Source organism: Peromyscus californicus, unplaced genomic scaffold (assembly GCF_007827085.1).
Source record: "Peromyscus californicus insignis strain IS unplaced genomic scaffold, ASM782708v3 Scaffold_11__1_contigs__length_118956290, whole genome shotgun sequence".
NCBI lineage: Eukaryota > Metazoa > Chordata > Mammalia > Rodentia > Cricetidae > Peromyscus > Peromyscus californicus.
In genome coordinates, this window is record NW_026294402.1 from 101,532,460 (window position 1) to 101,546,282 (window position 13,823).

Here is a 13,823-nt window from a genome sequence, read left to right on the forward strand (position 1 = left end):
TTAAGATCCATCTATTTTTTTCTTTTTACATTTTATTACTTGTTTTGTGTGTGTTCTTGCATACCATGGTGCACATGTGGAGGTTAGAGGTCAACTTGCTGGAATAAATTCTCTCCTTCTACAAATGTGGGTTCTGAGGGTCAAACTCAGGTCAGCAGGCTTGATGCCAAGAGCTCTTACCCAATAAACCATCTTGCCATGCCCATTTATTTGACTGATCTCATAACTTGGCTGCTGTTAGTAGTGCACAATAAAGATGGATGTGTAAATTCTAGGTCCATTTTAGGTCCTCCTAGCTTTCAGTTTTATGAAGAGTAATACACTTTTTTTTTTTAAATGTTACAGGTATCAGCATTATTTTGGGAGTGGCTGAGGGTGAGTTCTTTATCCATGATGCTGAAATTCAGAAGTCAGCACTTCAAATTATCATCAATTGTGTATGTGGCCCAGATAACCGAATATCCAGTATTGGTAAATTTATTTCTGGAACTCCTCGGAGAAAGCTGTCTCAGACCCCCAAGAGCAGTGAGCATACCCTGGCCAAGATGTGGAATGTGGTCCAGTCCAACAATGGCATCAAGGTGCTTCTGTCCCTATTGTCCATCAAGATGCCTATCACAGATGCAGACCAGATCCGGGCCCTGGCCTGCAAGGCCCTAGTGGGCTTGTCTCGAAGTAGCACTGTTCGACAGATTATCAGCAAATTGCCCCTTTTTAGTAGCTGCCAGATTCAACAGCTGATGAAGGAGCCAGTGCTGCAGGACAAGCGTAGCGACCATGTCAAGTTCTGCAAATACGCCGCTGAGCTCATTGAGCGAGTGTCAGGAAAGCCTCTTCTCATTGGCACTGACGTGTCGCTGGCACGGCTACAGAAAGCAGATGTTGTTGCCCAGTCCAGGATCTCCTTCCCTGAGAAAGAACTGCTCCTGTTGATACGGAACCATCTCATTTCTAAAGGGCTTGGAGAGACAGCCACTGTGCTGACCAGAGAGGCTGACTTGCCCATGACTGCTGCCTCACACTCTTCTGCCTTCACCCCAGTAACTGCTGCTGCTTCTCCTGTCTCTCTTCCCCGGACCCCTCGGATTGCCAATGGCATTGCAAGTCGACTGGGCAGCCATGCTGCTGTGGGTGCTTCTGCCCCTTCTGCGCCCCCTGCCCATCCTCCGCCACGCCCCCCCCAGGGTTCATTGGCTTTGCCTGGCCCATCATATGCAGGCAACTCCCCTTTGATTGGTAGGATCAGTTTTATCAGGGAGAGGCCATCACCGTGCAATGGCAGGAAAATTCGAGTGTTGCGGCAGAAGTCGGACCACGGCGCATACAGCCAGAGCCCTGCCATAAAAAAACAATTGGATAGACATCTTCCTTCCCCACCTACGCTGGACAGTATCATCACAGAGTATCTTAGAGAGCAACATGCTCGCTGCAAGAACCCCGTTGCCACCTGTCCACCTTTTTCTCTCTTTACTCCTCACCAGTGTCCTGAGCCAAAACAGAGGCGGCAAGCGCCAATAAACTTTACCTCAAGGCTAAACCGCAGGGCATCATTTCCAAAATATGGAGGGGTAGATGGCGGATGCTTTGATAGGCACCTTATTTTTAGCAGGTAAGGAGAGGTTCCCCATGCTTCTTGGAATGATTGTTTTTTTAAATCAGTATTTGGTCAGTATCATCACTGAGTGATTAGTTTAAGTCATTTGTTGGCCTAAAGTATCACTGAACATCATTTTTATGTGTTTTGTGAACTAATTAAGTCAATTATTGATTCGTTTTAGGTTCTTGGCAGTATTTTGATCCCTTTGCTATCATCATAACCAGTATGTTTGTTAGAACTTAAACAACTCACGGTTTAACAACTCACGGTTTCTAGCCAGTTCTCAAATTTGCCTTTTGTGTTGTCCATGTTGTGTTCTGTCTGGTTCTTTACAAATCTTACACACAGATCATGGGACCACACACTTTTTCATTGAAAATTTAAACTACCGAAGGTCACTGTAATGTTTCAGAATTCAGTGACTTCACATTTTGAAATATAATGCTCTTCTCTCATACTCTCTAGCAAAGTTTGTTTTCCAGAGTTCCCGGATATTCCTTGCTCTGATGTATGCACTTTCTCTCTGTTTTTGTGTAGATTTCGTCCTATTTCCGTGTTCCGGGAAGCTAATGAAGATGAGAGTGGCTTCACGTGTTGTGCGTTCTCAGCTCGGGAGCGGTTCCTGATGCTTGGTACCTGTACAGGGCAGCTGAAGCTCTACAATGTATTCAGTGGACAGGAAGAGGCCAGCTACAACTGTCACAACTCAGCCATCACACACCTTGAACCTTCCAGGGTGAGAGTTCCTTCCCGTTTGCTCCCAGTTTGGTATGGACTGGGGAGCCAGAGTTAAGGAGTCTTACCTTTTATTGGATTTTACATGAGCCATTAACTAGAAAGTCTAGTTGATGTTGACTCATGTCTCAAAGAGTATGAGATATTTGGCCAGCTATTGATAGAGTTTTAGCTGTGTGTGGTGGTACATGGGAAACTGAGGCAGGATGATTGTGAGTTCAAAGCCAACTTGGATTACAGAGTAAGTTCTAGGCCCCAAGTACATAGACCTTATTTCAACTAAAGAAAAACAAATAAAAAAAGCCTAGGCCAGCAAGATGGGTTAATGGGTAAAAGTGCTCACCATGCCAATCCTGACTACCTGGGTTTGTTCCTTGGAGCCCATGTAAAAGTAGGAGAAAGCAACTCTACAAAGTTGTCTTCTGACTTCGATATGCATGACACATGTGCCACCATACCTACATATCATACATACATGCAATACAGTAAGTAAACTGTAAAAAAAGAACCACCTTTAGGCCCCTGGGAATATATTATTTTCTAGTCCACTGTGGGCACGTGTAACTAAGATCCTAGTGTTCTCTAACTCCTTCCTCTTTCAGGATGGGTCCTTACTTCTGACATCGGCCACGTGGAGCCAGCCTTTGTCTGCACTTTGGGGGATGAAGTCAGTGTTTGATATGAAGTATGTATTATTTGCTTTTACAGCATAGTGTCTTGTATTTTGTGTCTTATTTACCCACTTTGTTTCCCTTCATCCGATTTTAAATTACAAGCCTTTTGGGGAAAAGAGGAATAATGTCAACTGTTGGTAATTTCTTCCTTTCTCTTTTGAGATTCACATTTAATAAGAATTTGTCTTAGTTTATAAATAATGTTATGATGTCTTTATATTCCCATTATACAATGGACTGTTCACTAACCCAAAATGGACATTTATGTATTATGTTCACATGACAGTTGTATTGATTTCTGGGATATTTCAAAAGCCCATGTCATGTATTAGCCATTTCTCTAGCCAACAAACTCCCAATATTCAGTATCTGTTCACTGGACCGATAGAGGGACTTTTCTTTTTAATCTATGTATACAATTGTTTTTTCTTTGGAAACCAAGGAAAATCAGGTAAGTATAATTTGCAAGAGGTTCAAAATTACCTGTATTTTCAGGTGACTGAAGAGAATGTCCTGACAGTCTGTTACCTCAGTAATTTTGTTGTTTGTAGGCATTCCTTCACAGAAGATCATTATGTTGAGTTCAGTAAGCATTCTCAGGATCGGGTCATAGGCACAAAAGGAGACATTGCCCATGTAAGTATTTAAGAATCTACTTCTATCAAGCTGAGTTTACTCATTGGTTCACACTGAACTCCTCTGGAGGTAATGTGGGAATTTGTGTTCTGTTGGCAGTTGGAAATTACTCAGTGATGTGGGTATGGTAGTCCAGGTCTGAAATCCCAGTTATTCTATAGACCAAGATAGAGATTGCAGATTCAGAGCTGGCCTAAGCAATTAGTGAGCCTCTTCAAAATGAAATTTAAAGGGCTGGGAGCTGAGTTGGAAATGTACTGAGAAGTCCTGCCTAACATGATCTAGAATCAATCTATAATATCTCAAACAACAAGATACCAAAGAACTAAAGCACCAAAACAAACCCTCTAGTTAGAATACAGAAGTAACAAAAGTAGTTGTAAATTATACGAAGAGCCAGACATGGTTGTGAATACCTGTGATTTCTCAGGTAAGAGGAGCAAGAGTTCAAGCCCAAGTGCAAGCAGTGGTTGCGCACACCTTTAATCCTGGCACTCGGGAGGCAGAAGCAGGGGGATCTCTGAATTCTCAGACGGTCTGGGTCTGTAGACAGACAGAGTTCCAGGACAGTCAGGGCCACACAGAGAAACCTGTTTTGGGGGGCAAAAAGGAGTTCCAGGCCAATACCACTAGTGAGACTGTCATAAAGAGTGAGCTCCATGGGGAAAATGTGAGAGGGTCAAGCTTGAAAAGACTTTTAGTGTAGCAGTCTGTCCTTTTTTTCCAGTTTCTTCATTTTTCAATTCAGCATTTCTTTATGTAGTCTTGCCTAGTCTTAAATTTAGGATCCTTTTGCCTCAGTCTACCAACTTGTAGGATTATAGGTGTGGACCAACCACACCCAGCTAAGAACAGATGTTTATTGATTTCTTACCACATTTTAGATGAAATATAGCCTCTACCTTTAGAGAGCCTTATTAGAGAGACAATAAAGAAAAGAAATATATCAGGTAGTAAGTGTTACAGAGTAAGCAGGGTAGTGTTTAAGTAGAGCCCTGAAGGAAGTATGACGATCATGCAGTGAACCGGAGAAGTAGGGTGAGAGCTTGGGGAAGATGGAAGGCAGTCAATCAAGAGGACTTCTCCCTTTGGAAACATAAAAATATATAGAAAATTATACAAAAGAAGAAAATTACATGTGCTCATTACCTAGATTCGTCATTTTAATATTTTGCAGTATTTTCTTTGTAAATTCCTTTTTAAAAAAAAATCATTTGAAAGGGGGTTATAAACATCATCATAGTATTTTTATCTTTATATTTATCTTCTAATGATAAAGATACTTTATTGTATAATAAATTCCCAGATAATTCCACGTATCTGCTATTCAGTCCATACTTAATTTTTCTTAATTGTTCTGATGAACTTGGTTTCAAAGGGCTTTTGTTTTTTTTCTTTCTATCTATCTGTCTGTCTGTCTATCTATCTATATTTTACTTTTGAAGTAAGCAACTTTTTTTTTTTAATTAATTTTTTTCATTTATTTTACATACCAACTACAGTTTTCCCTTCCTCATCTTTTCCCATTCCTGCTCTCCACCTCCGGTCTATCCCCTCATCCACTCCCCCATTCAGGAAGGGGCAGGCCTCCCATGGGGGTCAGCAAAGCATCTCACAACACAATGAGGCAGGACCAAGCTCCCCGCCACTCCATCAAGGCTGGGTGAGGCATTCCTGCGTGGGGAGTAGGTTCCAAAAAGCCAGCTCTTGTGCCAGGGATAGGTTCTGATCCCACTGCTAAGGGCCCCACAAACAGACCAAGCTACACAAAACTGTCATCCACATGCAGAGGGCCTAGGTCAGTCCTGTGCAGGCTCCACAATTGTCAGTCCAGAGTCCATGAGCTCCCTTGAGCTCAGGTCAGCTGTCTATGTGGGTTTCCCCGTCATGATCTTGACACCCCTGGCTCCTACAATCCTTCCTCCCTCTTGTCAACTGGACTCCTGGAGCTCGGCCCAGTGCTTGGCTGTGGATCTCTGTATCAGCTTCCATTAGTTACTGGATGAAGGCTCTCTTGACAGAGTGGTCACCAATCTAATTACAGGAGAAGGCCAGTTCAGGCACCCTCTCCACTACTGCTAGGAGTCTTAGCTGGGGTCATCCTTGTGGATTCCTAGGAGTTTCCCTGGCAACAGGTTTCTCCCTAACCTCAAAATGTCCCCCTCTATCAAGATAGCTCGTTCATTACTTCCCCACTCCCCTCAGTTTACTCAGGAGATCTCATCTATTTCCCCTTCCCAGGGAAATTCATGCGTCCCTCTTAGAGTCCTCTTTGTTACCTAGCTTCTCTGGGGCTGTGGATTGTAGCCTGGTTATCCTTTGCTTTACATAGATTTTTGTTTTTAAAACCGGGATCTAGTTAGGATTCATGTAATGCATTTGGGTTATATCTTACAAATGTTTTAAAGTCAAGAACCTTTCCTCCAATTTTCCTGATTTTGAAAATTGAAGAGACCAGAATGGTTGTCTTGTCCATGATCTGGGCTTGTTTGTTTCTTTATGGTGTTTCCTTATTTATATCAGAGGAGGATCTTTTTTAAACTGGAAATATTACAACTTTGTAGTTGATGGGAAAGATCTGGTCTGTGCACCAGTTGTAAATGGTAGACTTTAGAACTTTTTAGTATGATGGGGCTAAAATACACTCTGGAATTTAAAGGAAAAAAAACAAAACCAAACCCAAGTATTTCATCAATAGCTTTTGAGTAGTATTTTATGGTTAATCATTGATCTTTGATGACAATTCCTTTGTTTTAACCTTGGAATCATTTTCTCTTTCTTCAAAAGAGAAGAAAAGGTTTGTTATCTTAAATCCTTAATTTGGTTGACTTCTCATTTTACTCTGGAAAGGGATTTTTCAAAGCTCACATGGGAACTGGTGCACTTTACCTTTGCTCAGAGGGTGTGCTTTTGAGCATTTCAGTTGAACAGTGTCAGGACTTTTGTGATTGGGGTTTGGGAACATGGAGAGGCATTTCACAGTCTCTCTTTAAACCTGTCACTGCGTAGATTGGTCTGATTTTTCTCTTCCCGCCCCTTCTTCTCTAAAGATTTATGATATTCAGACTGGCAACAAGCTGTTGACTCTGTTTAACCCAGATCTTGCCAACAACTACAAGAGGAACTGTGCCACCTTTAATCCTACAGATGATCTTGTCTTAAATGATGGCGTCCTCTGGGATGTCCGCTCTGCACAGGCCATCCACAAGTTTGACAAGTTCAACATGAATATCAGTGGTGTTTTCCATCCAAATGGGCTGGAGGTCATCATCAATACAGAGATTGTATCCTTACAAGAGATTGTATGTCTTACTTTCCATTTGTTGTTACCTATTTCGGATTACTTGACTTTTGCTCTGTGGAAATCAGTTATTGCTAGACCTGAGAAGAGGAGAGTGAACTGCTACTTTTGGGAGGAAGGGAACTCATGTAGTGTTTATGTGTATGGGATTATTTACAGGAATAACAGTCAGTAATAGGTGTTGGCATTTTAAGTATCGGTACTTTAAATTTAGTAGGAAGAAGAAGAAATGATACTTCAGAGAAAAGCCTTTGTGGATTAGGATGTAGTTAGTTGGCAGTGTGCTTGCTAAGCATGGTTTGGTCCTATCTTCGTAAAATCAGCTCTCTCAACTTTGGTGTAAAAATAGTTTCCCTTAATCACACCCTCCTAGTGGGACCTTCGGACTTTCCATCTTTTACACACAGTTCCTGCTCTGGATCAATGTCGCGTGGTGTTTAACCACACTGGGACAGTGATGTATGGAGGTAATAAGCCTTTTCCGTCATCCTCTTTTTCCTGTTCTGTACTCTCACATATTTAGAAATACTTTTCACTTGTGAAAAGCAATTGAAAATTAAAAGTTAAAAAAAAAAAAAAGAATAAATGGTGACAAAAGAGAAGACGAAAAATTTTGTTGATCAGGATAAAAGGCAACTAAATTTGAAGATAATAAATTTGTATAGAAAGAAATATGTGAGCAAGGTGTGGTGGCGCACACCTTTAATCTCAGCACTCGGGAAGCAGAGGCAGGCAGATCTCTGAATTCCAGGCCAGCCTGGTCTACAGAGTGAGTTCTAGGACACACAGGGCTGTTACACAGAGAAACACTGTCTCAAAAAACTGAAAAACAAAACTTAAAAGCTATTGTATTTGTTTTCTTGAGATATTATTATAAAACTTCAGCCTCAGTACTTACTGAGAGATTGAGAGTATTGTTTGCTGCAATGGGTTGGATATGTCATGAGGAACCTGGAGAAGAACTAACTAAATGCAGAATAAATTTATTTGCAAGGGTAATCACTAAAATCTTGGTTGACCTTTTTAATTTTCCGCACTTGTGGTTCAGTAGTGTTTCTGATTTTTTTTTTTTTTTTTTTTGGTTTTTCGAGACAGGGTTTCTCTGTGTAGCTTTGCGCCTTTCCTGGAACTCACTTGGTAGTCCAGGCTGGCCTCGAACTCACAGAGATCCGCCTGGCTCTGCCTCCCGAGTGCTGGGATTAAAGGCGTGCGTCACCACTGCCCAGCGTGTTTCTGATTCTTAATAATGTTTCATTACTCTCCCTCCTCTCAATCAGCAATGTTGCAGGCAGATGATGAAGATGACTTATTGGAAGAGAGGATGAAAAGCCCTTTTGGGTCATCCTTCCGAACATTTAATGCAACTGATTATAAGCCTATAGGTAAGCATGAAAGGGCAGGCACTTGATCATTGTTTTCTTCATGTCTTGCTTAAGATCTTCCATTTTCCAGGAGGACTTTTTACTAACAAGAAGTTATAGAAATATCTGAATATTGACCTTTAAAAATTAATTTTTAATTGTATGTGTGTGTCTATGTGTTGGTATGTGCATGTGAGTGCAGGTTCCCACAGTGGCCAGAGGCATCAGATTCCCTGAAGTTAGTTATAGGTGGTTGTGAACCATCTTACATAGGTGCTGAGAATTGAACTTGAGGATGTACTCTACCACTGAGCCATCTATCTGGTTCTAAATATTGAACTTTAATTAATTTCTGTGAGCAAAATAATTTTTTTAGGCAATAGCAGTAATTTAAGTTTCAGTCACATTCTATTTTTCAGCAACTATTGATGTGAAACGGAACATCTTTGACCTGTGTACAGACACCAAAGATTGCTATCTTGCTGTCATTGAGGTAAGGGAGGTTTACAGAGACTCTTTTCTATGGTTCTGGTATTTAAAATAATTTCCAAGTTGTATTTAGGCATTTTATGTGACATCAGATGCATCCTTAAGTAAGTAATATTCTTGATGATAGATTACTGATGACGTACTCACTGACAGGGCTTGGGAGATGCATAGTCTAAGAGAAACAGTGAGAAAAATCCCTTTGTAAGTTCCTAGCTCCTGGACTCAAACTGCTCTTTCTCAGAGGGGGTCTTTGTGTCTCATCAGAGTAAGATACGCCTGTTCCGGCGGTGGTAGCTTCTCCTGTGCTGACAGTTAGCACTGCCTAAACTTTCCCATCCCATCTCTTTCCCACCTGTCCTCGGTATGTATTTTCAGAGTCAGCCAAATAATTGTAGCAATTGGAAGCTTTGATAGTTACAGGATCAAGGAAAAGGGCACCTGTCAGAGCTGAGGTATGGATATGGGCCCCCCTGACTCACTGCTTATTTCTCGACGGTTTTTCCATTCTAGAATCAAGGCAGTATGGATGCCCTGAACATGGACACAGTATGCAGGCTTTATGAAGTGGGCAGGCAGCGTCTGGCAGAGGATGAAGATGAAGAGGAGGACCAGGTCAGTGATCTTGGAAATTTCTGTTAAAGCTTTGAGGAATACATGCTCTGTTTTTTGTTGGAGGGAATTTTAAGATAAGTCTTCTACATGTTGCCATATTTGGAAGACTTGTTAATATGTCTGAAACTTATAGAAAGTGCAATTTTGTTATAATAAAACATGTTTTTAATTTAAATGATTGAATTAAAACACTCATCTTTACTGAAGAGTTTTAAAATGAAAAGGGGATAGGAAACTTACCTGTTGTTGGTACAGGGTTTTAAACAGACAAGGGTGGTATTGTCTACCTGCTATCTCAGTACTCAGACAGAAAGATTTGAGTTTGAGGCCAGCCTAGTCTACACTGTGAGTTAGTTCAAGGCCAGCCTGAGCTACTTGGTGAGATCATGTCTCCAAAGCACAAATTCCAAACCAGAACAACAACATAGCCTAGTACCTAGAGACCCTGTGTTTTATTTACATTGTACAGCCTAGAAATCTCTGACTTTACTTCCATGCTGTTATAGTGTCTGTTTTGGGCTTCAGGAAAAGCAGCTCCCATAGGGCCAGGGAGATGGCTTATTGGTTAAAATTGCCTGTTGCCAAGTCTGATGATCCAAATTCAGTTCCCTGGATTCATGTGGTAGAAGAAGAAAACCAATTTGTCTAAGTTGTCTAAGTTGTCCTTTGACCTCCACATGTGCACTGAGGTGCACACCCTGTCCCCTTTATGTAAATAAGGTAACACAAGAGATAAGCAGCTCTCATCTCCTGGTGACAGTGTGATCAGGTAGCACTCCCATAGTAAGAGTGGAATGAATAGGTAAAGATCATTTTAATGGTTTGGAGAAATTTAAACATAAATACAGATAGGTCGTATTATATCCCACAGTCTTAGCTTTACTTTTCTCATGAGGTGGGGGATTTATGCTGTTATGTTATGATGTTTGTGTTGGTTTCAGTTCTGAAGAGTGTCTCAAACCTGAGAGCATCAGCAGATTTTCCTGATTGCTGGGCTCACAGCCTTCTTTTTATGAGTCCACCTCCTTTGATCTTTTAGAGTATTTACTGCCAAGTTGATGCTGAGTTGAAGTTGAAGGACTAGTGTTTGACTTCCTCTCGCTACAGATAATGAGGGCCAGTAAAATAACCTTTTTCCAGACCCTGAGTTAATTTCTTCACTTTTAGTCTTGGTCCTCTGCGAGGGACTTTCAGGTCCCCTGGATGAGATGTGCCACAGGATGAGAAGAACTGTGCCCTCTCTGTATTGCTAGAGCTCTTGTCCTCATCACTCTCCTGTTTTGATCATCAGGCTCTCTGGTCAGGGCTACTGAAGTTCCTTTCTTTAGTGTCCATCCAAAATAGCATGTACTCAACATTTACATTTGCAAGAATATTTTTTAAGTAAATTTTTTCTTTCTCCTTCAGTCCCTTTTGTGCATGCTCTCTCTGTTTCTTTTGTGGTACCAGAGATTGATTGAACATAGGGCCTTTTACATGCTAAACACATTCCAGCCCCTCACCCTTCTTTAAACTTTGACATAGGATCTAACAAATTGCCCATACCTTGTTAAAAGAGCAAGATCAAATCCCAAAGCAAAATTACAAAACAAATAAAAAACAAAACCCAGTAGTTTTCTGAGTGCAATGGGCTAAGGACTCACATTTTTCTCCAACAGACCTTAGTACTGACTAAACAAAGGCTTTTTCTTGTGCTGCTTTGAAATTCAGGGATTTATTTCACTGTTGGGCTATATAGTTAGTGTATCATCTGCTCCCTGAACAGTAGGCAAGCACTTTACCTTACTGAGCTGTACCCTAACTTGGAGTATGTTTTTGAATACTGTGTTGTCTGAACTGAAAGATGATGCAGGATACCTGAGGGAGATACACTGGTTTGAGAAATCGAAAACACACTTCTGGAACCCCATTTGTGCTTTCTTGGTTTCTGCTGGTTTGGGTGGTATATTCCAGCTGGCTAAGCATGCTTAGGGGTAGTCCTCAGATAGGAGTTTTTGAATGGAGTAAGAAAAAGAGTGTGTTTGTGCTTCTGTTTCTGGGTAGGGCTGAAACCACTAGGAAGAGTCTTCATTAAGATCTAGCAGCTGCTTGAACAGAGGCATTTTCCTTTGTAAGATATTCTCCTAGGGTGGGCCAAGTGTTCAGTTCTGACTTCTTTTTCCTCTGTCAAATAGGTGAATAATATGTTCTTGAGTGCTATACTCTGATTATATATGTTGCTACTCTTCATAGCTTGAAAATGATACCAAATTTTCTAAACTTCATGTGGTTGTCTTGAATGAATTTCTTCTTACTGAGGTTCTCCCCCTCCCCCCCTTTTTTTTCTTTTTGAGATAGGGTCTTTCTCTGTAGCCTTGGCTAGCTTAGAACTCACTATATTAATGAGGGTGGCCTTGAACTCAGAGATCCACCTGCCTCTGCCTTGACTGCTGTAATGGAAGGCGTATGCTATACCTGTTTTTGGTTTTTGTGCTTTTGTTTTTTCTTAATTTTGAGGTAGAGCCTCTGTAACTCAGGCTGGCCTTTAACTTATGGCAGTCCTGTGGCAGTTCTTTGGCAGTCTCCTGAATGCTAAGATTATAGGCGTAAGCTATCGTGTCTTGGTTTGAGTGGGTTTCATTTTGTTTTTTAGATTTGGGGCAGGGTCTTATGTAGCTCAGACTGTTGTCAAATTCCACTGTGTAGCCAGAGATGGTCTTGACCTACTCTTGTCTCCACCTTCCTTCAGAGTACTAGGATTACAAGCATTCACTACTATGTGGGATAAGTTGCTTCCTCTTTTCCTCCTTCCCTCCTTTCCTAGATGGTGGTCTCACGTAGTTGATGCTGGCCTTGAACTTGTCATATAGCTGAGAATGACAAACTGATCCTCCTGGCTCTACCTCCCTCGTATAGGCATGAGCTGCTATGTCCAGTTCCCTGAGAAGTTCTTCTGAACAGTTATAAAAATCATTATTAATGTGTGTGTGTTGAGACAGGTGGGGTATATATGAGTATATGTGTGCCACAGGGTGCATATGGAGGTCAGAAAACAACTTCGTGGAATGGTTCTTTCCTTCTTAAGGCTTGTGTGGCCAGTGTCTTCAATTACTGAGCTATCTTGTTGTCGGCTTAAGTTGAGCTTTTTAATAGTGTCATTCTTTTATTCTTGTTTCACTTTGTTGCTTTAGACACTATACTTTTCATGCTGCCTGTCATGAAATAAGATGAGATTTAGTGGTTGGGAATGGTGGTACAAACTTGTAATTTTGGCACTTGGGAGGTTGTGGCAGGACAGTCTTGTTTGAGACTGGCTTGGTTGCATATTGAGACCCTGCCTCCAAAAGCGAATGAATTAGTAAATATTTTATTCTTGGTCAGTAAATAGAGAAGGTGCAGGTGTCAAGCCATTTATCTGTTACTAGCAATGGTGTAGGTACTCATAGACTCTCCATTCCCCCATGGGTTTAGTCATAAGTACCATCTATTAGCTCTGTCTCAGGCTTCTTGGCTGGGATATATGTAACTAAATCTGAAGCAAACTTGAGGTGTATTTTAAATTCTTCGTCTAACATCATTATCCCTGCCCTTCATATTTGTGAAGTTTAAGGCTATGGCTAGTAGTCTTCTCTGGGGATCATCACTTGGACCTAGTGAGGCCTGGTGTTTTGTCTTTGAAGGTGGAGCTTGAAAGGAAGCTAGGGTTGCCCAAGATACTTTGGGAGGAGGTAAAGGGCTTCATTCTTGAGTACATGGGGTAGTAAGAGAGGCAAAGGCACTAAGGATAGGTTGCTGGCTTTGGAAGCAAGGGACCATCATGGAGTATCAACCTAACCTAAGTATTTTATTCCTCTTCCCACTCTCCAGGGAGCTTGTGTTAGCAACAAGACCAATTCTCTTTCTGTGATTCTGCTTAACTTGTGAATATTAAGTGAGAAATACACTGGAATGAGGATAGGCTATTGGTAAGGGCTTCTGAGTTTCTGATTCTGAAGGAAAAATAGAGGCTATCTCTGCAAGGACGCCAATGTCCAATAGTTAGGTGGGCTCTAGCAAGTACCTCTGGTACCCAGTGTGTAGAAGAGTGCAGAAGCTTTCTATCTTGGAGGGGTTTTGTTGTATGCGTAGGTCAGTGGCATGGGCAAGGTAGTAATATTTTCAGATTTCTCAGGATTTAGGCTAATTTCAGTACACACTAATATCCCACTGGTGGTCTACCACCTGCTGCATTTCAAGTTTGAAAGACATCCATTACTGAATACTTTTGATCTGAGATGTTTGGGATGGAATAATATCAAGTAAGTCTCCTTCGTAATATTGTTGTGTTGATCCACATTATTTGTAGACTCTTAATGGTGACAGTGTGATGTATTTACTGTTCCCATTGGATCTCTCCTCACTACCTTTCTTTATGCCACCTTGAATTTTTAAATGTACAT

General features: G+C 41.2%; 1 protein-coding gene across 2 annotated transcripts in view; it reads left to right on the top strand.

Annotated features, from left to right (window-relative positions):
- Dcaf1 (DDB1 and CUL4 associated factor 1) overlaps positions 1-13,823 on the top strand; it is a 63,449-nt gene that overhangs the window by 36,645 nt on the left and 12,981 nt on the right. For both annotated transcript variants that reach the window (XM_052719658.1, XM_052719667.1), the window contains exons 14-22: positions 346-1,609; positions 2,135-2,333; positions 2,935-3,017; positions 3,558-3,642; positions 6,693-6,926; positions 7,317-7,410; positions 8,221-8,325; positions 8,724-8,797; positions 9,304-9,405. In XM_052719658.1, the coding sequence (XP_052575618.1) occupies positions 346-1,609; positions 2,135-2,333; positions 2,935-3,017; positions 3,558-3,642; positions 6,693-6,926; positions 7,317-7,410; positions 8,221-8,325; positions 8,724-8,797; positions 9,304-9,405 (2,240 nt within the window). The remainder of the gene's footprint in view (positions 1-345; positions 1,610-2,134; positions 2,334-2,934; positions 3,018-3,557; positions 3,643-6,692; positions 6,927-7,316; positions 7,411-8,220; positions 8,326-8,723; positions 8,798-9,303; positions 9,406-13,823) is intronic.